General features: G+C 39.5%; 1 protein-coding gene across 2 annotated transcripts in view; it reads left to right on the forward strand.

Moving 5' to 3' along the window:
- Positions 1-22,636, forward strand: part of tafa5a (TAFA chemokine like family member 5a) — a 116,815-nt gene that overhangs the window by 83,674 nt on the left and 10,505 nt on the right. The window contains exons 3-4 of one of the 2 annotated variants that reach the window (XM_042511512.1): positions 10,227-10,354; positions 21,460-21,673. In XM_042511512.1, coding sequence (XP_042367446.1) covers positions 10,227-10,354; positions 21,460-21,468 — 137 coding nt within the window. In that variant the 3' untranslated portion in view covers positions 21,469-21,673. Of the gene's footprint in view, positions 1-10,226; positions 10,355-21,459; positions 21,674-22,636 lie in introns of those variants that run through there. The other variant, XM_042511509.1, reaches the window with a different exon arrangement.

Genomic DNA, 22,636 nt, shown 5'->3' on the forward strand with positions numbered 1-22,636 from the left:
GAAGCAGAGCAGTATTGATATTCACATCTTATTTTTTCCAAGTATCACGAATGTGTGATCCGGTGGCACCATCAGGAGTAATGGCCCCATATTGAAACATTTACCTTGTTGGAATGAAGCAAACCGCCATAATAAATTTTGGCATTTTTGTTTGAGCAGGCAGCAGGAAAGAAGAAAGTAAAGAAAATACGAGAGAGGGTAAAAAGAGAGACAGATGGAGAGCAATAATCTGTTGCAGACTGTAACTTTAATTTGAAAACTGAGAACCTTAATTTCTGTCTTGACTGTTAAAGTGAACCCAGTTGTAAAGCATCATCGTCTTTTCCCATTAAAGATGTTAATTTAGCACATCAAACAATTGTGAGGAAGCAGTTATCTCTGTTTTGGAAAATGTGAGCCATGAACATCACATAAAAGCCTCTCTCCCTTTTTTCTTAATGTATTCAAAATGTTTGAAATATCAAAAGTTTTATATACCCTACATCCATACGGGAGGCATATAACATGCACTCTTGCGTTCATTACCATAGATGTTCTATTCGTGTTGGTAGAAGATTATTAGGTGGCTTTCTCTTAAGCACACACAAAAGTCGACACCCACACATGCATGCACAGAGACACAGGGCTGAGGTCTGGAAATGTCAGTCAGCATGCTATCTCATTATTTCTGCCTCTTGAAGTTTCATGAGTGCAGAGGAGCTATTTGGGACACAAATTCACTTCACCAAAAAACCTCGGGCTTTTTTGAAAAGGGGCTTGACAGCTTTTAGTGTGCAGATACTCATCAGGGCCGCCAAACGGGTGGAATAATCTTATGAAAATCAGGCAAGCAATAGACTGGAAAGAAGCATAGGAAGGAAAAAAAAAAAGAAGTGAAGAGGGAAAAACAGATGACGAGGAGAAAGTAGAAATAGAGGGCAGACGTAAGAGCGCAGAAAGAGAAAATAGTGGTTGTGAGGGAGAGGGGGAGGTGAGGGGGAAAAACAAGACAAGGGAAAATTAGCTTGAGAGGAGATGAGCTGAGAGGAAAAGGGGATAGAGAGCTGGTGGCTAATGACAAAGCGCAGGGATTTATTTCTTTGCATTGGGTTTTTCCCTTTCACATTCCTCTGAGCCTCCTTCTAATTCCTGCCAGGCTCGATTCAGGTTTAGGGAACATCTGCCTACCACGGCAGGTCAGATAGTACAGTTAATTATCCGGATAGTAGATCCAGTGTAAAAGAAGACATGGGAGGGGATTTCCATGATGAAAGCAAATCTTGGGGTCTTAATGGCACTCAGACGGGCTTTTTTCGAGCCATCTTTTGTTTGACTTTGTAGCCTGACATGTCAGCAAAGAGATTATTGTGTGTGTCTCTGAGGGTATGTTTTCATATACAGAGCAATTGCTCATTATGTGTGTGTTGTAGCTTCTTCGTTACTTAGCCGACATCCTGATTCCCACAAATTTAAATTAAGTGCCCTGCAGAATAACAGCAACCACAAAACATGGCAAGGATGCTGTTTTTGTGCATGCACATGTGCATTTTTACACACTTATAAGAAGAAGTACAAGAGGAGAAAATTCTGATAGATTCATAGTACTCATCTGTGAAATGAAGACACAGTGAATTTGCTTAAAAGGCTATTTGATCTGCCATTACTGGGCACGGGGAGGCCTGAGCAGTACATCGATGCATTAGAGAGGCGAAGGTGGGCAGAGGTGTCAGCGAATTGACAAATAGCAGAAAGAAGATGCATATGAATGCCTACGTGTGTGAGGTGTGTGTGTGTGTGTGCGTGTGTGTGTGTGTGTGTGTGTGTATGAGCTCCATTTTGCAACCAGCTTAATGTAGGGAATCAGGAGTGATGTTGATTTGCTTCTGTCAGAAAGCAGTTCAGTTTTGCTCTAGGGATGAAATATCAGAGCAGGTTTCCATTTTGAACTGGTTCCTCGTTGTCCGATTCTATGGAATTACATGCCTCCATGCCCATGGATCCCTCCTATCAATGTTTTTAGATAGGGATGCAATGATTGTGAAATTCTCGTACAATAGTGATATTTCTTGTTGTTGTTTATTTTCATTTTGTAAATTCTTCTTTGGCCTTTTTTGTCATGGAAACAAAGAAATCCTCATCATAGAAAGGAATAACAGAATGATTTGAAAGTCATTCAATTCTTCATAACACTATCTTTGAATTAGCACAAATTCAATTGTTCATATTTATGAAACAACCTTTCAAAATAATCCTCTTTAACTTTTTTTTAAAAAAGAACTGCTACAAAAGTCTTTTTACTCCTTCAAACAACTGTATTTTTATTAACGTTTATCGAATTATTTGACAAACAGGATGATGGCAGTCAACAGGACAAATATGAGCTTATAACGTTGCATGGCCAATAATTTGGCACATGCCTACTTTCAGACGAATGTGCGTGCACAATGATTAAGCCCAACATCATGAGATGTGCAAAAGTCACAAGATCAGATCGTACAACAACAAATCACCTGAGGCGTCAAATACATTTCACAAGAGTACTTGACAACAGCTCAAGTTGTAATATTTGCTAAATGTTCATACCATCCAAGATAGGAAATACTCTTAATATGAGGAAGCATATGTCAATACAGCATGACCTGGAAGTGCCGGAATGATGATGTTTTTGACACTAGGTGAGCACAGCATCCCTTCCCAGTAGCGCTGCTGGCATGTCGTCCAGTCAGTCTCCCTCAGGTAAAAGTCTCTTTATTAAAATAACATTTAATTAATGACAATTGTTTCCTTGACAAAGACAAATCCAAATGAAAAACAAATGCTTCCACCTAATTAATATATTCCCATTTCATTTAGATGATGACAACCAGACTAGGGCTGCAGCTACCGGTTTATCTCGTGCTTCCGCAGGAAAATCCAGCATTCACCCTTTTCAAAAGAAGCACTGTTGTTTAATAATCAAATGTTTAAAATGTGATGTAATTATATTACCTATTTTTTAGTTTTATTCTTGAGTTATTTAAATTGCGTGGTGATGAATGTTCTGTTGAGCGATTAAGATAATAAAGTTGCTCAATAATGATCAATAATGTAATCTACAAAGAATTGGATCAGTACAAGGAACCAATAGTGGAGTTGGTATCGATAAATGCGTGTCAGTCCACATCCCTAGTTTGCAAAGAATCATACAGGCCTACAGAGATTTGTAACACCACCACACTAATGATTTTGATATAAAACACAACCCTTTAAGAATCCTGGACGCCATGACTAATTTGACAAAGTAATATAAACCGTACATAAACATAGTTCACATATATATATATTTATAGAAAATAAATGTCCAACCATATCTGGTGGCCGACATCTGCAGCCTTCGCCACACTGCTGATTCTGCTTCCTGCCCAGACCATATCTGATCTGTACAGTTTGTAATTATCTTAGCACATCTTCTTATCTCAGCACCATCTCTTGAAGAATGCTGCACTGCATTTATTACACAAGATCCAATCTGTCTTTGGGTCTACTTTCTGTCTTTTTCATCCGATTTCTTACTATCTTCCTGCCTGTGCTCTCACTTTCTCTCACACACATACACATACACACACACACACACACACACACACACATCTTTCTCCTGCCATCTCAGGCTTGGCATGGCATTAGACAGAATTTATTAGGCCAAGATGCTGGCTGTTGACATGAGTGTGATCTCCCATTTGGAGGGAAGATAAGTGTCCCATGGAGGGTGTAATAATGTTCTCTCCTTCTCTACTCCTTATCTCCTGCTGATGAAACCACGGCTGATACCTTCCCTTACACATAGCATCAAACCTGTGTGTGTGTGTGTGTGTGTTTATTTCTGTCCACGTCTGCCTGTGCTCACTGGTGTGTTTGTGGCTGGTTGCCTTCATGTGTGGGTGGGTGTTTAAGGGATGTTTTGATTTCATATCACTCTTGAATCTTATACATTTCAACACAAGCCACTGCCCTCACACCAGCACAGCAGTGATATGGTCGAATGGTAACAGATAGTGTCACTATCAAAAGATGTTGCTGGGAGATGAGTTTAGTTAGTGGCGTGAATCCAAATGTTACAGATAAGGGCCGTGTCTTGACTTGTCTTTACAGTGTCCAGTAGCTTATATAATAAATCACAGTTGTTGGATCAGTTGCCACATTAGAAAAGAAGCCCACCATTCTTTGCATTTTCAATCACACTGTCTGGCTAGTAGGTCCAAAGTAATATGAACAGACATTATCATTGACATACAAAAAAAGAAATGGTGAAAAGCAAGTAGCTCAATTAGAGTTGTAATTTTGCAACAAATAGTGGTTTTACAATTTGTTGTTTTCACGCTTGTGCGCCAGTTCTCTACTTATTTGAATATATTGTAAAAAATTGAATCTGAGCTTCATCCAAGAACCACCATAGCTGGATATTAAAGCCCCACTATGCCAAAATGTGGTTAAATACACAGCTTTTATTTATCACTCGAGCCTTTACCATGTTTTTGCCATATTACGCCATGTAATTCAACCATGATTTAGTTGAAATAATTAAGGGTTGGGGAATAGCCTACTGAGCATACAGATGGATAGCAAAGAAGTGGATTGTGCTGCAGAAGTAGTCAGAGAAGTTTCTTTGGATTTTGATACTTTGATTTTACTGTGAAACTGGGTCACTTGAAATCCTTTGTACTTTACTGTGAATCCAAGCTAACAACAGCTGACATCACCACAAAGGAGCATGCTACAAAGTTTTTAGAACCACCTTTTAATGTCTACAGGTGTGAGTGTTTGATACTGAAAATATTGGGTTTGGTGGAGTATTCCTTTGATTTCTGGGGTACCTTGAGAGGAGGCCAGCAAGCTGAAAATAACAAAAAGTTGTTATGGCTACGAAACTTAGATTCAAATTTGTTCTTGATTGAGCTCTAAATATGAATATTTTACCCAACAGAATAATGGTATTCATTATCTAGGGACAGTTTTAATCCAGGACCCTTAATATAATATTGAAAGGTTATTGTTATAACCTTATGATGTCATTACAGCAAATGTGGAAATCTCTTCCGTCAACATGAGGTCATCTGTGCAGTCACATTTTTAAATCTGACATCATTAATCCAACACAGCTGCGATCATAAAGATCTCAACAGCTGCAACCCTTATGCTTGTTTTATCAGCTTGAGGAGTTATGTCAAAGAAATAGTTGTAGTTATCGTAGTTATCGTAGTTCTGTGGATCAGGTGCATTCGAGGCACAGTTGACAACATCTCTAACACACATGCAGACAGGAGTGCTTGTACACACACATAACAGCATTCATTCCCTCATTACTATTATTTACCTGACAGGCCTATACATCTTCATCAGCTGAGGGTCACCCCACTAGATGGTAATTTAGGAGCATAACAAAACCGGTTAGTGAATTGTGTAAGTGACCTTGCTGACAATGTGATAAATTCACAGTAATGGATTAAATAAGAAAAGGAAGGGAAAAAAAATCTTGAGAACACTGCCAAACCTTGGGCTATTACAACTGACAAGTTTTTCCTTTCACCTCAGCGAGCGGTGTGTTTCCAATATGTCCTCTAATTTTCTCGTCTGCTCTCTCGCTTCCCCTTTTAATTTACCGCTGCTGAGGTACAGCTGGTTGTAGATGCAGATTCGGAACACTTTCTTGTCCTTTGGATTTACATAAAATGGAAATTCGTCTTGGGCACTGGGATACTTCACACAACACGTCAGGACAAAGCACACAAAAGACAAATTCCAAATGATAAATAAATATGTGATAAAATGTTAGAGAGATAAAATAGCTTCTTTAAAAAGAAGAAGAAACGAGGGCTAGGGGAGTCACAGTGTGAATGAGTTTTGGGGTGAAGTGCTTAAAAACACTTGTGAAAATAGTCAGTGAATGGAATAAAGGATGTCTTGAACTTGAGACTAAGTGTGCAACTTGAAGGCAGCATCTGGTGTGCTGATTTCGAGGATGGTTGGAGTCACAGGAAAACTGGATTGCTTTTTTTTTTTTTTGCAGTTGAGGCCTGTCTCAGTTCACCTGTTTTGCTTCATTGTGATCTTCCCATACCACGAAATAAGATTAGTCAATAATTCATGGTCAAATGTGAAAATTTGTCCCAGAGGGTGGAATTCGTTCTCAGTTTCTGTTGCCAGTGACCAGCTCATTTCTCTGCCCTTTATGTTGATTGGTTTGTACTGTAGGTAGAACCTATTTATCTGCCGTCATTCTGTATTCTTGACACAGCTTGTGACCTTTGGGGTCTAAGAAGGCTCAAGATGTCTTGCCAGTAGGAGGTTCTGTTTGCGCCCTGCAGGATAATATCATCAGCATTCATAATGAAGTAGAGATCACTGCTGTCAGAATGCACAACATTTATGTTGATGTAGAAAAGCAAGGGGAATAGATTGCATCCTTGAGGAACCCCTGAAGGGACAAGACAGAGAAAGATGGTGTTCGGAGTGTGCTTGAAACAAACCAGTTCGTAAGAAGTGTGGTCTAACCACATGTGAGGGCAAAGGTTATTATTGCTTTTTTAAACTGCCACACTCAAAGGTGGGATGAAAGGTCTGCCATCACAGTGGGGGGTGAAATGTAATAAATGTTAAAACAGGGATAAGGGCACAGACTTTTGGACAGTCTTTTCTCGACAGTGCTCACATGGTTGCAATAGGTTTTAAGCCCAAAAAGTGATGGAATTATTTGTGCGGGGAACAAGGTTCAGCAAGTAACTTTCAAAATGTACTATATTTCTTACTGGTATTACTAGTTGCTTTCATTTGAAAGTTAAGTTATTATACAATTTAGGGGGATATCTAGAATTGGACAGCCAAAGATTCACTCAGTTGATAAACTGCATGGAGTCCATGGCAATAAGTATGTGTCAGTACTGGCAGCAGAATGGGGTTATGTATGCTTAGCTGAGTGCTATAATGAACTTCTGTAACATTCAGATCTAGAAGAAAAAAAAATATTGCTGACAAAAATTAAATAGTTTTCAGATATTTGATCTATTTGAAAGTGCATTGTTCCCCACATGTAACTTTGCCCCTGAAGTGAAAATATTCGAGTCACACATGTTTTAGTTTGTTTTTGTGCTGCTAGCCTTGAGGCAAACTACTCTACAGTAGAGCCAAGTAATTCAACCTCAAGTAGCATGTCAGCAAAATGCACTCAACAATAATAATGCCTCATATTGGTGTCAATTTCAAGCTCACTCTTTACTGTGCTGACACAGTGCTCAGAGTACTTCCATTATTTAGCCATGTAGTGCTTGAGAAGGTAGACATATTTCATGGATTGACTGATGTATTGATATTGTTTATGGTGAACAGATATCAGTATTGCATACAGCGCTCACTGATGATCTACATGCGGGGTTATGACAGCTACTGAAGGTGCCCTTAGAGCAAATTTATAGATATGGAAGCGAGCACCATTCTCTCATACTTTAAGGGACCCAGTATGCCATGAACGCCATGGCAAAGAGACTATGATGTATGTTTGGCCTATAATTCATTCTGGGTTTAACTGTTATCCATTTAAGAATGCCATTTTCCATCCATAAATGCATACAAATATGAGCATGAATGTATGTATCTGTCTTTCTTTATCTTGCCCATATTCTGTTACGGTCAAGAATGTTATCTAGATATGCTTATTCTTCGTCTTCATCCTCTCTCCTATCTCAGTTCATCTCATATCCTTTTCTGTCTTTGTGATTTACATACGCTAGTGGTCAAGTGTTGCTTACTTTTTATCCTTGAACCCTTTTTAATGCAATGTCTGATTTGTGAAGATTTATATAGCCGACCTGAGACGCAGGGCTGTGATTACACACGTTATCTTGAAAGTTTTTTTTTTATTATTATTATTATTACACCAAAAGCACCTCATTACACCACATACATAATGACCCATAAATTCACTTTTTCTTCTCGTCTTCTTTTCCCAACAGACATTACTTTGATAAACTCTGCTGAGTTTATGTAGAGCAAAATCATATTTGTTTACAAAAATGTTTGTTTACAATGAAATCTCCACAGGGTATGTTTTGGAAGTGGCAGGAGGATTGTTTTATTATTTTGAGATGTGATTGTTTTTTTCTGGCTGTTGTGGTTTAATGAAAATTTGTGGTCCTTTGGCATCTTTTTTCAAATGCTCATTACCTCTCATGTCTGATTTTCTGTTACTACTTGTCTGCTGTTGCTTTGGAGCATACTGAAATTATTGCTGATATCCTTGTTGGAGTTTAAGATGGTGTCAACAGGGAAGTGGCTTTTTTTCTTTTTGACTTACCCCCAAATTCCTGACAGTTGAACTCAAGTACACCCTCAAAGACAACACCTGTCATGTTCCAGGATTAGCAGATTTAAAGTGTTTTTAAATACAATGATATTTATCACTGTTGACTATATAAAAGTGGATATTTTTACTGTATTTGTTTTGTTAAAGACATATTGACTGTACAATTGTCAATGTTTAGACTCTTGTTTTAGGATATCTGGTGAAGTTTTGCAGAACCATGTATCCCTTTAGGCCAATCATGAGGGGCTGAATCATAAGTAGGCCGAAGTGGAGTGTTTTTTACCTGCTGCACAAACTGTCTTTGTAGCATGTGGTTGCGTGCCAGCTTGCTGTGTACAGATTAGTTTTGCCAAGTTCTGCTGCATCACAATGACAATTACTAAAATCCTTATGACGATAACTGATTTCAGAACTAGTGTTTTGACCAACAAAATGTCAGGTTTTGGTCACCGGTCAGAATCACAAAGCTGACTGTTTTGCACACATGTTCAAGAATCACAATTAACAAATGCATAAAAGCCAGATATGTAGCTTGTCCTTATGCTAAACAGCAAATACTACATCAAACATTAGACCTGACACTATAATTATGGCGGTCATGTCCATATATCTTATGACATTGCCCTTTGTGTGTACACGCGTTAGTTCTTTTTTTTTTTTTTCCAATTAAAATTGCTATTCTTCGGAATTAAATGTTCATTGTTTTTGAAAGGGTGTACTTGAGTTATTTTGCTAATGTGTTATCTTTATATCAGTTGCATAAAATGTCCTTTGACATTGTTTATCGCAATTATTTCTGCGACAAATTATCATCAAACAAAGGTAGTTATCACAATGGCCTATGTGACATTCACATGTTGCAGTAAGAGGTATTGTCCTGTCACTAGCAGCTCCTACTGATTGGTATGAATGCTTTTTCCATGGGTCAAGCATGTATAAGAACAGAGCAAAGCTCGGGGCACAAACTCCTCGCTGTTGGGTAAAAGATACTCAGGCTCAGGTGTAAAGCTGAAATCACATGGCAGTGTAATCCTCCACACATCAGCAACTGAGGTTGGTAATAAGACCAACAACACGAGGTAACAGCAATGGCACTTTTGGGACAAAATGTGAACAATTGCATTGCAGCTGCAACATCACTTTCCCCCAAACTGAGAAACCTCAGATTTAATTGTCACTATATTTATCATCGTTATCTTCATGTCTCAGTCTGAAGCCTACAGTACAAATGAGTGTAATACCCGCTCAAGCCTGGGGCTTTTCTGTGAAATGTAGAAACTGAAATACAGCAGAGCTGTACTGTACTTGAGTTAGTACTCCAAAAAATACAAATTTCACATCATGACAAAGTCTTGTGGAATGCATTAAATGTCAGATTTTTAAACCTGTGTATGAAATATGAGAATATTTCTTCTCTTGTGGTAAAAGATACAAAATATTTCGTCCCATTTAAATGTTGCAGAATGCAGCTTGCTAAATATCATTTGTGATGTTTGATTTTATTTACCTGACTGATCGCAGCTCCCTCCATCTGTCTGATTCTTTCCATCTTTCCCTCATCGCTCATCCCCTGCTCCCGTATCTCTCAATTGTCTCTTTACTTCATTGCTCTTCATCCACCTGCATTTCTTATCTTTTCTCTAACCCACCCCTCTACATCCCTCCATCTTTTAACTCAATTTAAATGTATTTCAACATTTTTCTCAAATCTCCCCTTTTCCATCATTTTCCATCATGTTAAATCTTTCTCCATATCTGTCTTACTCCATCTGTCATCCCTCAGCCCACTCACTCCATTTTAATCATTACATCTCTGCATCCACCTCTCTCTATCATTTCTCTCCATCTGTTTATCCCCGCTATTTTTTCTCACCTATCTAATCGTTCCTTTTCTCTCTTTCTGTGTTCTCTGCAGCTGGTATTGTTCGGAAAAAGCAGTGGTGTGAGATGGTGCCGTGTTTGGAGGACGAAGGCTGTGACCTGTTAGTCAATAAATCTGGCTGGACTTGTACACAGCCCGGAGGCCGAGTCAAAACCACCACGGTGAGTTCAGGCTCTCTTTTAGCACCCCCAGGTTACAAAAACCACTCACAAACCAGTGGGTGTGTGCAAAATGTGTGCACTTACTGCACCACTGACACTGAGAAGGACATGACTGTAGGAGCTGAGAATGAAGCATTTGCATAGAAGATCAAATGCGTAAAGCAAAAACTGAGGACACATTTTTTTTCATTTCTTATGATCAAATGGTTTTGTTTGCCAAACATCACTGTTTAGAGGGCATTTTAACATGGAATTATTGTGCTGGATGATAAAAGCAATTTTGAGTATTGGCTCACATTAAAAAGCTCTCATCTACAGGCATACTGTATATGTACTGAACAAAAATAGCAATGCACACTTCTGATTTTGTTCCCACAGATCACAGGTTTAAGGCTATCTAAGTCTTTTTTATGCACACAGAAGACTTATTTCTCTCAAATTGTGTTTGCCAATTTGTCAAAATCTGTGTTAGTGAGCACTTCACCTTTTCCAAGATGATCGATACACCTGACAGATTTAGCATATCGAGATGCTGTTTAAAAAGCATCATTTCTACACAGGTATGTCTTGGGATGGTCACATTAAAAAGCCACTTTAAAATGTGCGGTCTGATCTTGAAAAAAAAATTGTAATAGATGATGATTAGATAAGCTTCCCTGAGATGGTCTGTGCAGAGGTTCTTCAGTCTGTCATTGTGAAATTGGTGAAATGTACTGCCAAAATTTGTATGCGACATTGGAGATGGTCTTAAGTAGTAAACACACAACACTCCGTTTATGAGCAACAGCTCTCTTTAGTATAAGGAATAGCTTAGGGTGGTCAATGAAAGCTGATGCAAGTAAAATTTGGATAGATATTGCTGTCTTAATATAACATAAAATGAACGCAAGCATTCATTTGGAGCCATGTTTCTGACCATCTGACAGATATAAGACCAATATTTACTCCTCTTGTAGCTCAGTTTAGGTCTCCACCAAATTCAATGAAGAATGGCTCTTTAGCTGTCAAATGTTTTTGGCGCTGTCAATAATTGTCTATAAATTTGGACAACATAATGGCTCCCCAAAAAGTGAAGTCTTGATTGCCCCATGGTGGCTGGCTGCTCTATAGGTCATAATCTCCGCCCCATTCATAGTAGCGGATCAGACATGGGCCAAACTAAAGCTCAAATTACAAAAAAATTTCTTATCATCTAGTTTTTAATTAGTTATTTGATGGTTTAAAAAGGAGTTTTTCAGGAACTTGGTACCACGGATTCATGGTTCCACCTCTGGATCGCTACTGCGCATATTCTGGCTCCAAATTTAGGAATGCAAGATGGCTGGGCTTGTTATCCAGGATATTTTGGCCTAATTTTTATACAAAAACGTGGGAGGAAGTGGACATGCACCATCCTTCTTTATATCCAGTTTATAGCGTTGGCTGGAAGCATATGTGGGTTTATTTTAATTTTTTTTTATTGAAAAGTTGTGGTTGTAAACTAAAACAAAAAGCTAAAAGACACTAAATTGCTCTGTTGAATTGAACTACAGTGTAGAGCCCAACCGATACTGTATTTTGTGCCGATGTTAATATCAGTATTGGAGAGTAAAGAATTCAGAGACTGATATATCTGCAGACGTTACATATATATATATATATCTAGATATATATATGTGTCTATAATGCAATCCAGTTATCCCTCAGATATGATTATCAAATACTTGTGACAGAGATACGTAATTGAAGCAGGATATTTTACAGTTCAACAATGAATGTTATTGTCAACAATGACATCAGTGCACTGAAACATTAAACTTGATTTGGAATTTGATCATTTTAAATTACTAAAAGCATCTTTTTCTGTATTTTGTTCTGTTAAAAATAAACTTTTCACATTATGCATTTCAGGCAACATATATATGCTTTTATGGGCCAATTAGATGACCATTATATCAGTCAGTCACCCCTTTTATATCGTCATTTGACCCATTCTTAATATGAAAGTAATTACTTTAAACAACGTCCTCTGGAGATTTGTTGGTGATATAAGAAATGTTCAGTCTTTTTGTTTAGACCTTTGAGCACCAGCTCAAAATGTTGCCCTGTTACCGCACTTTGGGCCAGCTCACACACTGTCAGCCACAAGTACATTGCTAACAGTTAGAAAACCAGTTGAGCATTCCACTTCACAATCCCTTGAAAACGTTTCCCTCCCACCCGCCTCGTCTTCAGCTCATCTCCACAAACTGTACGCGGTTTGTTTACTTCCTCGTCACCAGCAATTAGCTTGAATTAGGGACGCTCTTAATGTTAATGATGGCAGCAGATGGGGAGCCACCACTTGTATTTGCTAAGATGCCGCCCATCCATTCAACCGCCCGTCCTTCAAACCCTATCACCAGCTCTCCCAGCCTCCTCCCCTCCACTTCAGCCCAACACACACACACCTGCCTATCCCCCTTACATCCTCCCACTGCTTTACAAGAGACGTAAACACTGTTGCTCTCTCGCTTGTATGCATGCGCAGTCTATACTGTAGCAATTAAAGAGGTCTCAGTTGAGAAACATGTTACACAACACACTCACACAACACAGCTGCCCTATCTGTGAATGTCAATGGGTGAACACTGAGGACCGGTGGGGCATCATTAATGCATCTGTCATGATTTAGTCATCAGCTGACTAACTTGTTTATGCCTTCCTGCTGAAAGACAAACACACACATAAATACAAACACATAGCAGATGCACACACTGAACCCAGATGATATGGTTTGCTATCAGTCAGCTGCTGCCTCAGTGCTTTTACTGTGGTATGAGTCTCTCAGCAGCCTGACACCAACCTGAATATACGTGGTTGTGGAGACTCAGGTGACAGCTGTGACACGTTCCACCTACGATGTAATTTGTTATCATGGCAGGCAGATAGCCCACACACACATAGGTAGCATATAGCTGCATCCATTTGTTATATTTGACACATATAACTGCTAGTGTGTGTTGGAGGTGGTATGTAAATGTGGCGGTCATTCGAAGGCTAATAGATGCATGTGCGTTCTTACGTGTATGTTAACATGCTCGTACTGATATTTTCAGTTGTTCAGAGTTTTGAATATGTGTTCCTGCCTACCCCTGTATGCTTTGGCCTACATGCACATTTCATATCCTGCTTAGGACGTCAGTCAATGTACCTCTCACCGGCTTACACTGACAATATGTGAGACGTGACAGGTATTTCTTGCTTGCTTCATTGGCTACTTTAAGCTTGGTGACAGCTCGTCAAATGGCTGGACAGCTATGTGCACTCATCTGTGCCTGTCCGTGTATGTGTGTGTGTGTGTGTGTGTGTGTGTGTGTGTGTGTGTGTTTAAGCAGCTTTCACTGTCAAAGATTCTAATATCTGGCAACAAGCAGACTCCAGGTCATTGTTTGAAATTCTTCTAAAAATATTCATTTATGTGATGGAGGAACTGGCCTAATGTGACCGCTCCCTCTCATCTCTGGGAGCAAAGTCTGGAAGATTTTGACTTCATAACCATGCATGTAACCTAAAATTGCCTAAAATGCATTAAAGGTTAAGGCTGTTTCTCCAAAGGAAAAAAATTACATAAACCTCTTGTTATCTGCTGACCCAAGGGAGAATGACGGGCAAAATGAAAACAAACAATTTACTCCTCAGCCTCCCTCTGGTTAACTTTGAACAAATGGCCCCTTCCCTTAAGGCTTTTCAAGGTTAAACCCAAACTGCAGCCCCAATATCGCCTTAGGATGACTGCTGGGCTGTGCACAGTCCACTGAGCATGTCCGACCTGTCCGTCAGGTGTTTGTGCGAAAACATCAATGCAGACAAACAGACATGTCCCTCTGGGCATTTGACTAAGCCAAGTCAATCTGACTCAGCCCCATAGCCCCATAAAGGGCTATTTTGGACAAATGTCAGGAGGCGGTTTGCGTGTATTGGTCAAATGTTTGAGAGTTTGTGTTTTCTCTGTCAAACAGAGGGAGATTGTTGTTCAGGATGACCTCTCTTCTACCTTTAGTCTGCAATGCTGAACGGTATGAGTGGCAAGGCAGATTAGATATATGCTGTGCGTCTCAACCTCTCAGCGGCCACCATTTCATGTGCTTTAAAAATAACTTCCTCTCATACTTGTCTTCTACCTGCTTGACTCCTCTGTCTTTTTCACTTTCTCTTGCTATCATTTTTTTCACATTTTCCTCCCTGTCTCTCACTTTCTTGTCTTTCTCCTCTCCGTCCCCCTCTTTGTGCATTTATCTTAGACTGACCCTGCTTTGTAGAGTACACGTTGTACCTGCCAATAAAAAAACACAATATGGATTTTTCTAGGAGCTGGCTCCAGAAGAAACATATGAAGATTGATATGTACATTGCTCATTGTTGACAGTGACGTTTTGAGCGAGGTTACTTTTATTAGCAGCACACAACAAGCGCAGCTGAAAAGGACACACATCAAATGGAGGTGCACTTGTGAAGCTGTACAGCATGTAATTTATTTCAGTATCAAGAGTCTCGCCAATACAAGTTTCTCCTCTAAAGGGTTGACCTAACAGAAAATGGAATCCCTCAGATGAACCGTATCAAGCTCAAAGACTATAAATGAGCTCCTTGAGTTCACTTAACTGTATTAATGGAACAATAAAATGCACATGGACACTCAACTGCATGTCCATCCGAAACCACTTAATTTTCTTTTCTTGTTTTACCTGAGTACATAAAAGCAGTTGTCTGCCAAAAAGCATGCTTTATGGCAACTCATATGGGCATAAAAATGATGAATAATCACTAAGACGAATACTGGGCGGAGAAATCCGTCACTGATGTAACCAAATGTTCAAAGGTTTGGGGACTGACCATTCACTTAATCCTGCCCCTGAGTACCAGTTGTCCAATCATAGTTTAGCGACTGTAACTAGGCTCCTTTTGTCCTGTAAAGATGAAGCATACGCTTTGATAATACAAAGCATATACCTCACCACTGTGGTGCTTGTCTAAGTATATTCCTCTATATAAGTTCTCAAATCATCCATTTCTATTTATAGTACTGTAAAAAGAAGTCCTAAAATGGAGACAGACAATGCCTCTATCTGGATCATTTGCCTGGGACATGTAGCTTGATAGCCGCAGTCTTTTATATCATACTTTCACCATGTGCATATTAAAGAATCTTTTACAAGGTTCATATTTTAAAACGAGCCAGTCTGCTGGTTCTCAAACTTTTTGCAATATTATTCCCTCTTAGAATAGTTTTTGTTCAAGTACCCCCCACATGAAGAGGTACATTACAGTGCTGCACCATCAGCGTCTGATTTAGTGCTGCATATAACTCTGATGAGGTCAGTAATCGGACCAAACCACCAACCCAAAGGGTTCCTATTTGAATACCTGGGAATGGAGACTCAACAATCAAACACCTTTCTCCAAAGTTGCATGGAGAATCTTTAAACAACAGCCCTGACATTAAAAAAAAATGTTAAAAAAATGCTACTTTCCAAATGTTTAGAAGCCATCAATAAATTCATGGCAAACCAATTTTTTGGCAAGATGCAATAACAACTGAATGGCATTGCAGTTGCATTGAACTGTCTTTTGATAATTTGCATATATAGTTTGGTGATTATAATTATTTTCAGTTATGTATGACTGACATTTTTTAATTAACATTTAAAAAAAAAAAAAAAAAACTCACTTACTGGGTACTCCTGCACAGTGTAAGTGCAGGTACGCCTACCCCTAGTACCCCTAGTGATATGTGTACCCCCATTTGAGAAACATTGTTTTAGACCAGGGGTTCTCAACTTAGGGTCCGTGGAGCAGATTTGGGCTTCCTAAGACAGTGAAGGAATAGCCCACCTTACTCTGCCTCTGGTTGGCGTACCCTGACATTCTTAGCCTCACCTTAACCAATCCCACTCTTCGTGCCTAAACCTAACCCAACCAACCAATGAAGGCAATGACTACTAGCTAATTATAGTGGGAGTAGGGTCATCCTAGGATCTGCAAATTGGCATCTGGGGAACCCCAGAAAAATGGAGAAGTGTTTTATTTTCACTATTTAATTTCCTAAAGAAGTGAATCTTTTGTGAGTAAGAGTACCAAATAACTATTCTGATCATAGGATTCACTTCCTTCCTTTACAGTAATCTCGTCAACTGTAGTTGACAACTAAAGAATTCTGGTTTTAATAAGATATCTAACAACCAAAATCTTTTCAGATGGAGGTCCCTGAATCTTATTCAGTGGGTGTCAACGAACCAATATTTATACAATTAGGAGAATACTTAACACAAAAAGGTTGAGAACCACTTATTATTATTATTGTTACTTACACTAAAACTACAGCAGATTAAATCTGGTAGCTGACAAAATGTATAGTCTTGGCTAAAAATGAAAAAGCCTGTTGCTTGTGAAATCAGAAACACATTGTTTCACAAATTACTTCAAATATCTAGTGGCAAATCTTTGATTGGTGGCATTTTAAATTGCATATATTTCTATAATGGAAAGCTATCAAAAGAAACTAAGGGGGCAGATAGAGGAGACTGAGTGGACTGAATTGAAAGTACAAGTTATAAATTGGGAGTTGACACTTGAAAACATGACATATATGACAGATGCCTTCAGTTTTCTGTGTTGCCCACTTGAAAATAATTTGTAGTGCAAACAACATCAGATAAAAAGATACTGTGCTGTTTCCAACCTATGGTGCAATATTGACATTTTGGACACAATAGTGTTGTAATAGTCACAACATCCTGATGACACAATCATTGTCACGATCCCTGGAAAGCTCATCTGCAAGATATTACTTGATATACTGTGGACATACTTTAACACAGCAACCAGGGGTTAATTCCCCACGCCCATTATACTTTCCTCCCTCCATGACACTAAATGGTTTGAATTTACATTTTATCACACGGTTACCACAGTCAAATGCTGCCTTTGCTGCCTTTCCTAAGTGCTCTCTTTTGGCAAAGCGATATGTAGTCTCAACAGTCATCTCCTATACCTCCGTCTCTCAGTGAAAGGCTTACTGCCGTCTCTCTCCAGAGAGGAGGATGCTCTGCATTGTGCCCTCCACCATTTTAGACTGGCAGATGAAACAGCGCAAGGAGCTATCTCTCTCTGCATGTGCCGACGCGGGGAGCTCGGCGAGAAAGAGGCAGAGTGAGTGCGCCATTAGAGGAGAAAACGAAATCACCTCGGGTTATCTTGGCGGCTTTTGTGACAGCCCGATAAGACGAACAATTTTTTAAAAAGCAGGGTGAGGGAAGAAAAGAGCAGTGTGAGTGAAAGACAGAGAAGGGGATTTGGGCCAGTCAGACGTACAGCGTCATAAAACATTTTTTAAGTCAGTTGGTGCGCATCAAACAGTGGCTCCTGTTGTTAAGCCTTTCACTGCTGGTTAAGTCCTTTCAAAAGTAGTTCTCTTTCACTAAGTTATAATTTCACAAACTGAAACTGCAGGGAAATAAACTGCCAAGATACTTTTTTTTTAACCACTGTTGACATGCTGTTTACATGACATCCAATACACAGGCTGTAGCTAATGTTTTCAAATGATTTAGACAGCAAAAACAAGAGCATTTGTTATCCTGAAATTTAGTCAAATGTAGAGGGTGACAAAGGAGTATATTTTCACTCCTGTCCCATCCTATTCCCACACACACAGACACACACACACACACACACACAAAAACCTTCCTGTTGAGTCTCAGTCCCACAACAATGACACCTGTCCCATCCCATTTGCGTGTTTGTTTGTTTTTTTAAATAATAAATATAAGAATGCTTATTGATACTGAAGTAGAAGTAGTAGTGTTAGTGTTAGTATTGAAGTAGAAGTAGTAAAAGTAAGCACATGCTTATACTATCAGTAATGCATAATGTTAAAATTGCCTATGCATTGTACGTCCTCTTAATGTGTTTATTGTATGCACCAAACACCTAGGCAAATTCCTTGTTCGTGAAAACCTACTTGGTAATAAATCTTTTGCTGAATCTGATTTTAGCAGCGAAAACCATATGGCAAAACACCAGCGCTTAGTCTGTTAACTTGGTGACACATACTGGAAATTGCCATTATCAAACATTGAAAATTACCATCAGAGTCACAATATTATTTTAACAAATGATCCATTTTCATTCACATGCTTAACATAAAATGACACTCATACTTACAGGCGTATATTTTCTATGCTCTCTGGAAAGGAACTAGCTGGTTACTTCCTGTCCCGTTTGCTCCTGTTAACTTCATTTCCTGTCCCATCCCAGTCACATGAGGAATAGAGAAACTGACTTCCATACCATTTGATTCTCACAGGAATCCCGAAAAAATGTTAGCCTCTAGTCCTGCCCCCAGGAAATTCTGAGTGTCAATAATTTCCTGCATTCTGGTGAATTTGTGTACATCAATTTATGCCTTTACGGCATCAATATATGGTGGAAATGTCTGAATTCCATCAGAATAAAAGTGCTCTGCTACTTTAAAGTTATAATTGAGTGGGACAAATGCACATTTTCTAAATATCAAGGGGGATGTGTCCACTGCATCCCCCCCAAAATCTACGTCAATGGTCTAATGCATCTCATCATTGTTGAGTGCTGTTACGTGCAGTGATACAGCACACTATCATTTTCAGACATTGTGGGAAACAGTGACTCAAAAGGAAGGAACCGGAACAAGTGAAATGACTAAAGATCCCTAAATGTGTAACTGGGTCTTAATCATACGTTCCATTAGGTCGCTCCTGATTGGGCTATTTAGGCTGTGAACAGAGCGCTGTGAACAGAAGTGGCACCTCCTGAGAGAAAGACTGTGATTACTGTAATCAAGACTTTTCGGAGAGGAGTAAGGGATGAGGAGAAATTTGTGAGCTTGGGTATAATGTTTAATACAATGAGCCCATGTATATACCCTCTGGAGGTACTCTGCAAGCATGTAGTCTGTAAGTGTGTACGTTGCTATGTATGTGCATGGAGATAAAGGCTGTTTTTATCCCCACACAAACAGCATTTTTCTACAAAGGGTGCAGTGTACACATGACAATCCCCGGGCCAGTCCGAGTCTCCCTGTAAGCTCCTGGAGTATTTACGCATTTATACATCTGCCAGTGACAGCATGTGTTTGCCAGAGTATGAAAAAGCTCTTTCGATTGGGGTTTGTAAGCAAGTGCTGAGGGCCTCCCACCCCTCCTCCCATCACTTCCTTTCTGTTTAGTCCTCTTCGTCTCTCTGTGGAGCCGGTTCAGTATGGGCCTGATGGGATCCCCCAAAGCCCTACCATCACCGTGCCCCTCCCCCCCTGTGGTTCTGGGTCGGTACCAGCCTTGGTAATTGATCCCTCTGGGCCCTCCAGACACTTCCAACAGTGGGTTGAACAGAATCACCACTAAGAAGACAGCTGCATGGCCACCCCAGACAGGCCAAGACAGAAAGGGGGAAAGAAAAAGAGACCCTGTTGCTGCTAACCATTAGCTGTGTCTGCCAGCTTGTTTCTAGAGGAAGCAAAGTCAGCACATTGTCTCAGGCTTAGAAAATACCAAATCCTCCATTTTGGGAAATATACTGGGACTTTTAGTAAGAGAGAGGGACAGACACTAGAATGAAAAAGTCTGCCTTTTAGGTTCTTATTAACTGCCTAAGAGCTTGTGGGATTGATCTGCTAAGTGGCCAGCATTGCTTAAACCCAAAGTCTCTTCTAGCCAATGAAAGCACCTCTACCTGTATTATACTGCCCAGTTTGAGTTTCAGTTGCAGTCATTTCCATGTGGCTAAAAAAGGTAATTGAATTCAAAATAAAGCAGGGACTGATTGTGCCTGACTGATACAATGCATGTTGTCAGATAGTCCAATTGTGTTAAATGGTTAATTTAGCTTTGTAAGTGTGGGAATTTTGTAAATCCAAAAAGTTTTATTAAATTCTTCATATGAGAAAAAATCTAAATCCCCAGTTTCTTGAGATACGTGGTTTACTTCGTACAGTGGTGCTTATTTAAAACATACTGAGAGTCTACAACCATGTCAGCAGCATTCCAGGTTCTCAAGCTGAAAAAAAACAAAACAAAACTGAAAAATCAGTGAAATCATCACATAGCAAAGTCTATGAGCGAAGCTTGAACTCGGTGGCTGTCATACAGTGGGCTGCAAATTATGTAAGTAAACTCTGAAGCTCAACACTTTAGATACCATTAGATACCATGGCTGAGCAATTCTTATTGGACTGAATAAGTGCCATCTTGGGATCCAGTATCTAGGTCTACATACAGTATATCCATACACTATTCATTTGCAAAACAGTGGTTTGAGCTACATGCTTAGCAGGTACAATGTTTACCATGCTAATCCTCTTAATTTTGCTTGTTGGCATGCTAAAATTGACTATTTAGCGCCAAACACAAAGTGCAGCTAAAGCTAATGGGAAATTTTGCAGGTACTACAGTATTACATTATTTAACAATATTAAAAGTTTTACCTGATGGTGGTGCTATAGGGACAGTCAGGAGATCACCAAAGTCATGAAACTTCATCATCTGGGAACCACGAATGTCTGTACAAAATTTTGTGCCAATCCAGCCCATAGATGTTGAAATATTTCAGTCTGGACCAAGGCAGTGAACAGATTGAAGAGGAACATAATTCTTAAATAAGACATACATAGAGGGTTATTATGCAAAACACAAAAAAGTTTTATTAGAATGTGAAACACAGCTTCAAAGTGTCCAGAATGACTTTATGATTAATTGACTTGCCATGTATTTCACTTTATTACTTAATAAGTCTGATCATTAAAAGAATCACAGGAAAAACATAGGGCCTCTTTGTGTTTTGCTTCCATGAGGGCTACTGTAATGCAGAATCAGACCCTGATTTACTCCCACACTTCTATATTTAATATCCTCAGAACAGCTCATCCGGTTTGTACAAAGCCAAGCAGGCATGTTATCAAGACACTTTAGTGAGACAAACTCATAATAGTGGTGGTGGTGATGGTGCTGTGACTGTGTCTAAATCTGGAAATACAAAAAATTAAAAATAACTGCATCCTCATTATGAGCTTGATAACCATACCCCCTTCCCCCCCTCTCCCTCTCTCCCCCCAGGCTCTATGACGCGACAAGAGTCCCCCTCGACACTCTTGCACTATGGAGAGCATTGATGACCCTTTGACAGACAGCCAAAAACCATCTGCCAACACCACCCTACCACCACCACCACCAACAACATCACAACTACTCCACCCAAACCCTGGTCCCGCAAAGGCAGGAAGCAACACAAGCAGCTACAGAGCACCAAGGGCCTCATGGAGGCAGCAAGGTACAGCAGAAAGCCCCTTAAATCCTGTTATTTGTGACTGAAATTCTATATATATAGATATAGTGAAGCCAGATTTTAAAAGGCAGATTTGTCATATTGTATTTTCGTTATTCATGGCCAAATGTCCATCTTAGAGGGACTGTATTTCCTCTTATCTGTATTGCTTTTTATCAACCTAGATTGTTTTGATGTGAGTTGTTGAGTGTTGGAGATATTGGTTGTTAACGATGTAACGATTCACTCAACTCATAATTCAATACGATTCATGACACGACTTTCTCACGATTCTTTGTTTTAAATACAAAGATAAAGATTACAGAGGTGGCTGGTGTGGAAAGGTTTGCTTTTACTAGAGGGGAAAGCGTAGGCGGTGAGTTTGAAGAACTAAGTTGGTCTTTTCCCACTCATGAGTGACAAGTTGGGCACTCTCTTTGGTTCTTGTCCTCGTTTGGGCGAGTGGGGTTGTAAATGCGCCTGTCAGTGTGGTTTGGCCGTGTAGTCGTCGCAAAGAAGTAATGTGCGTAGGTGGGGCTGACCGGAGCTACTGGCTCATGTGTTGCATCATGTTAGTTTATTATTTGTGTAGTTCAACACCCTCTTGCAATATTTGTAGACGGTTTTTGTCTTTTGTTATCTTATCACTTTTATTACTTTCTGACTCGAGGAAGCTCAAATGCCGTCACACTTTAGATTTGAAACTGAAGGGTGCATCTTCTCTTTCAGTATTGCCCTTCTCTGAGTCTTTACTTCGTCTTATTTATGTTGGTGAGGTTTCGGACATGTCGTAGACCGTTGAACATGTAATGGCGCAGCATGTTGAGGAAGCGAAAGCATAAGTAGATTATGCCCTCTGCTGTTCAAAAAAAGTATTGTGGTTCATTTTTCATGTCACTGATTTAATTGTCACATACTTTTTATCGATTTTTAACTGCCTCGCTATGCACCGTTACATTCCTATCGGTT

Source organism: Plectropomus leopardus, chromosome 22, assembly GCF_008729295.1.
Source record: "Plectropomus leopardus isolate mb chromosome 22, YSFRI_Pleo_2.0, whole genome shotgun sequence".
Taxonomy (NCBI): domain Eukaryota; kingdom Metazoa; phylum Chordata; class Actinopteri; order Perciformes; family Serranidae; genus Plectropomus; species Plectropomus leopardus.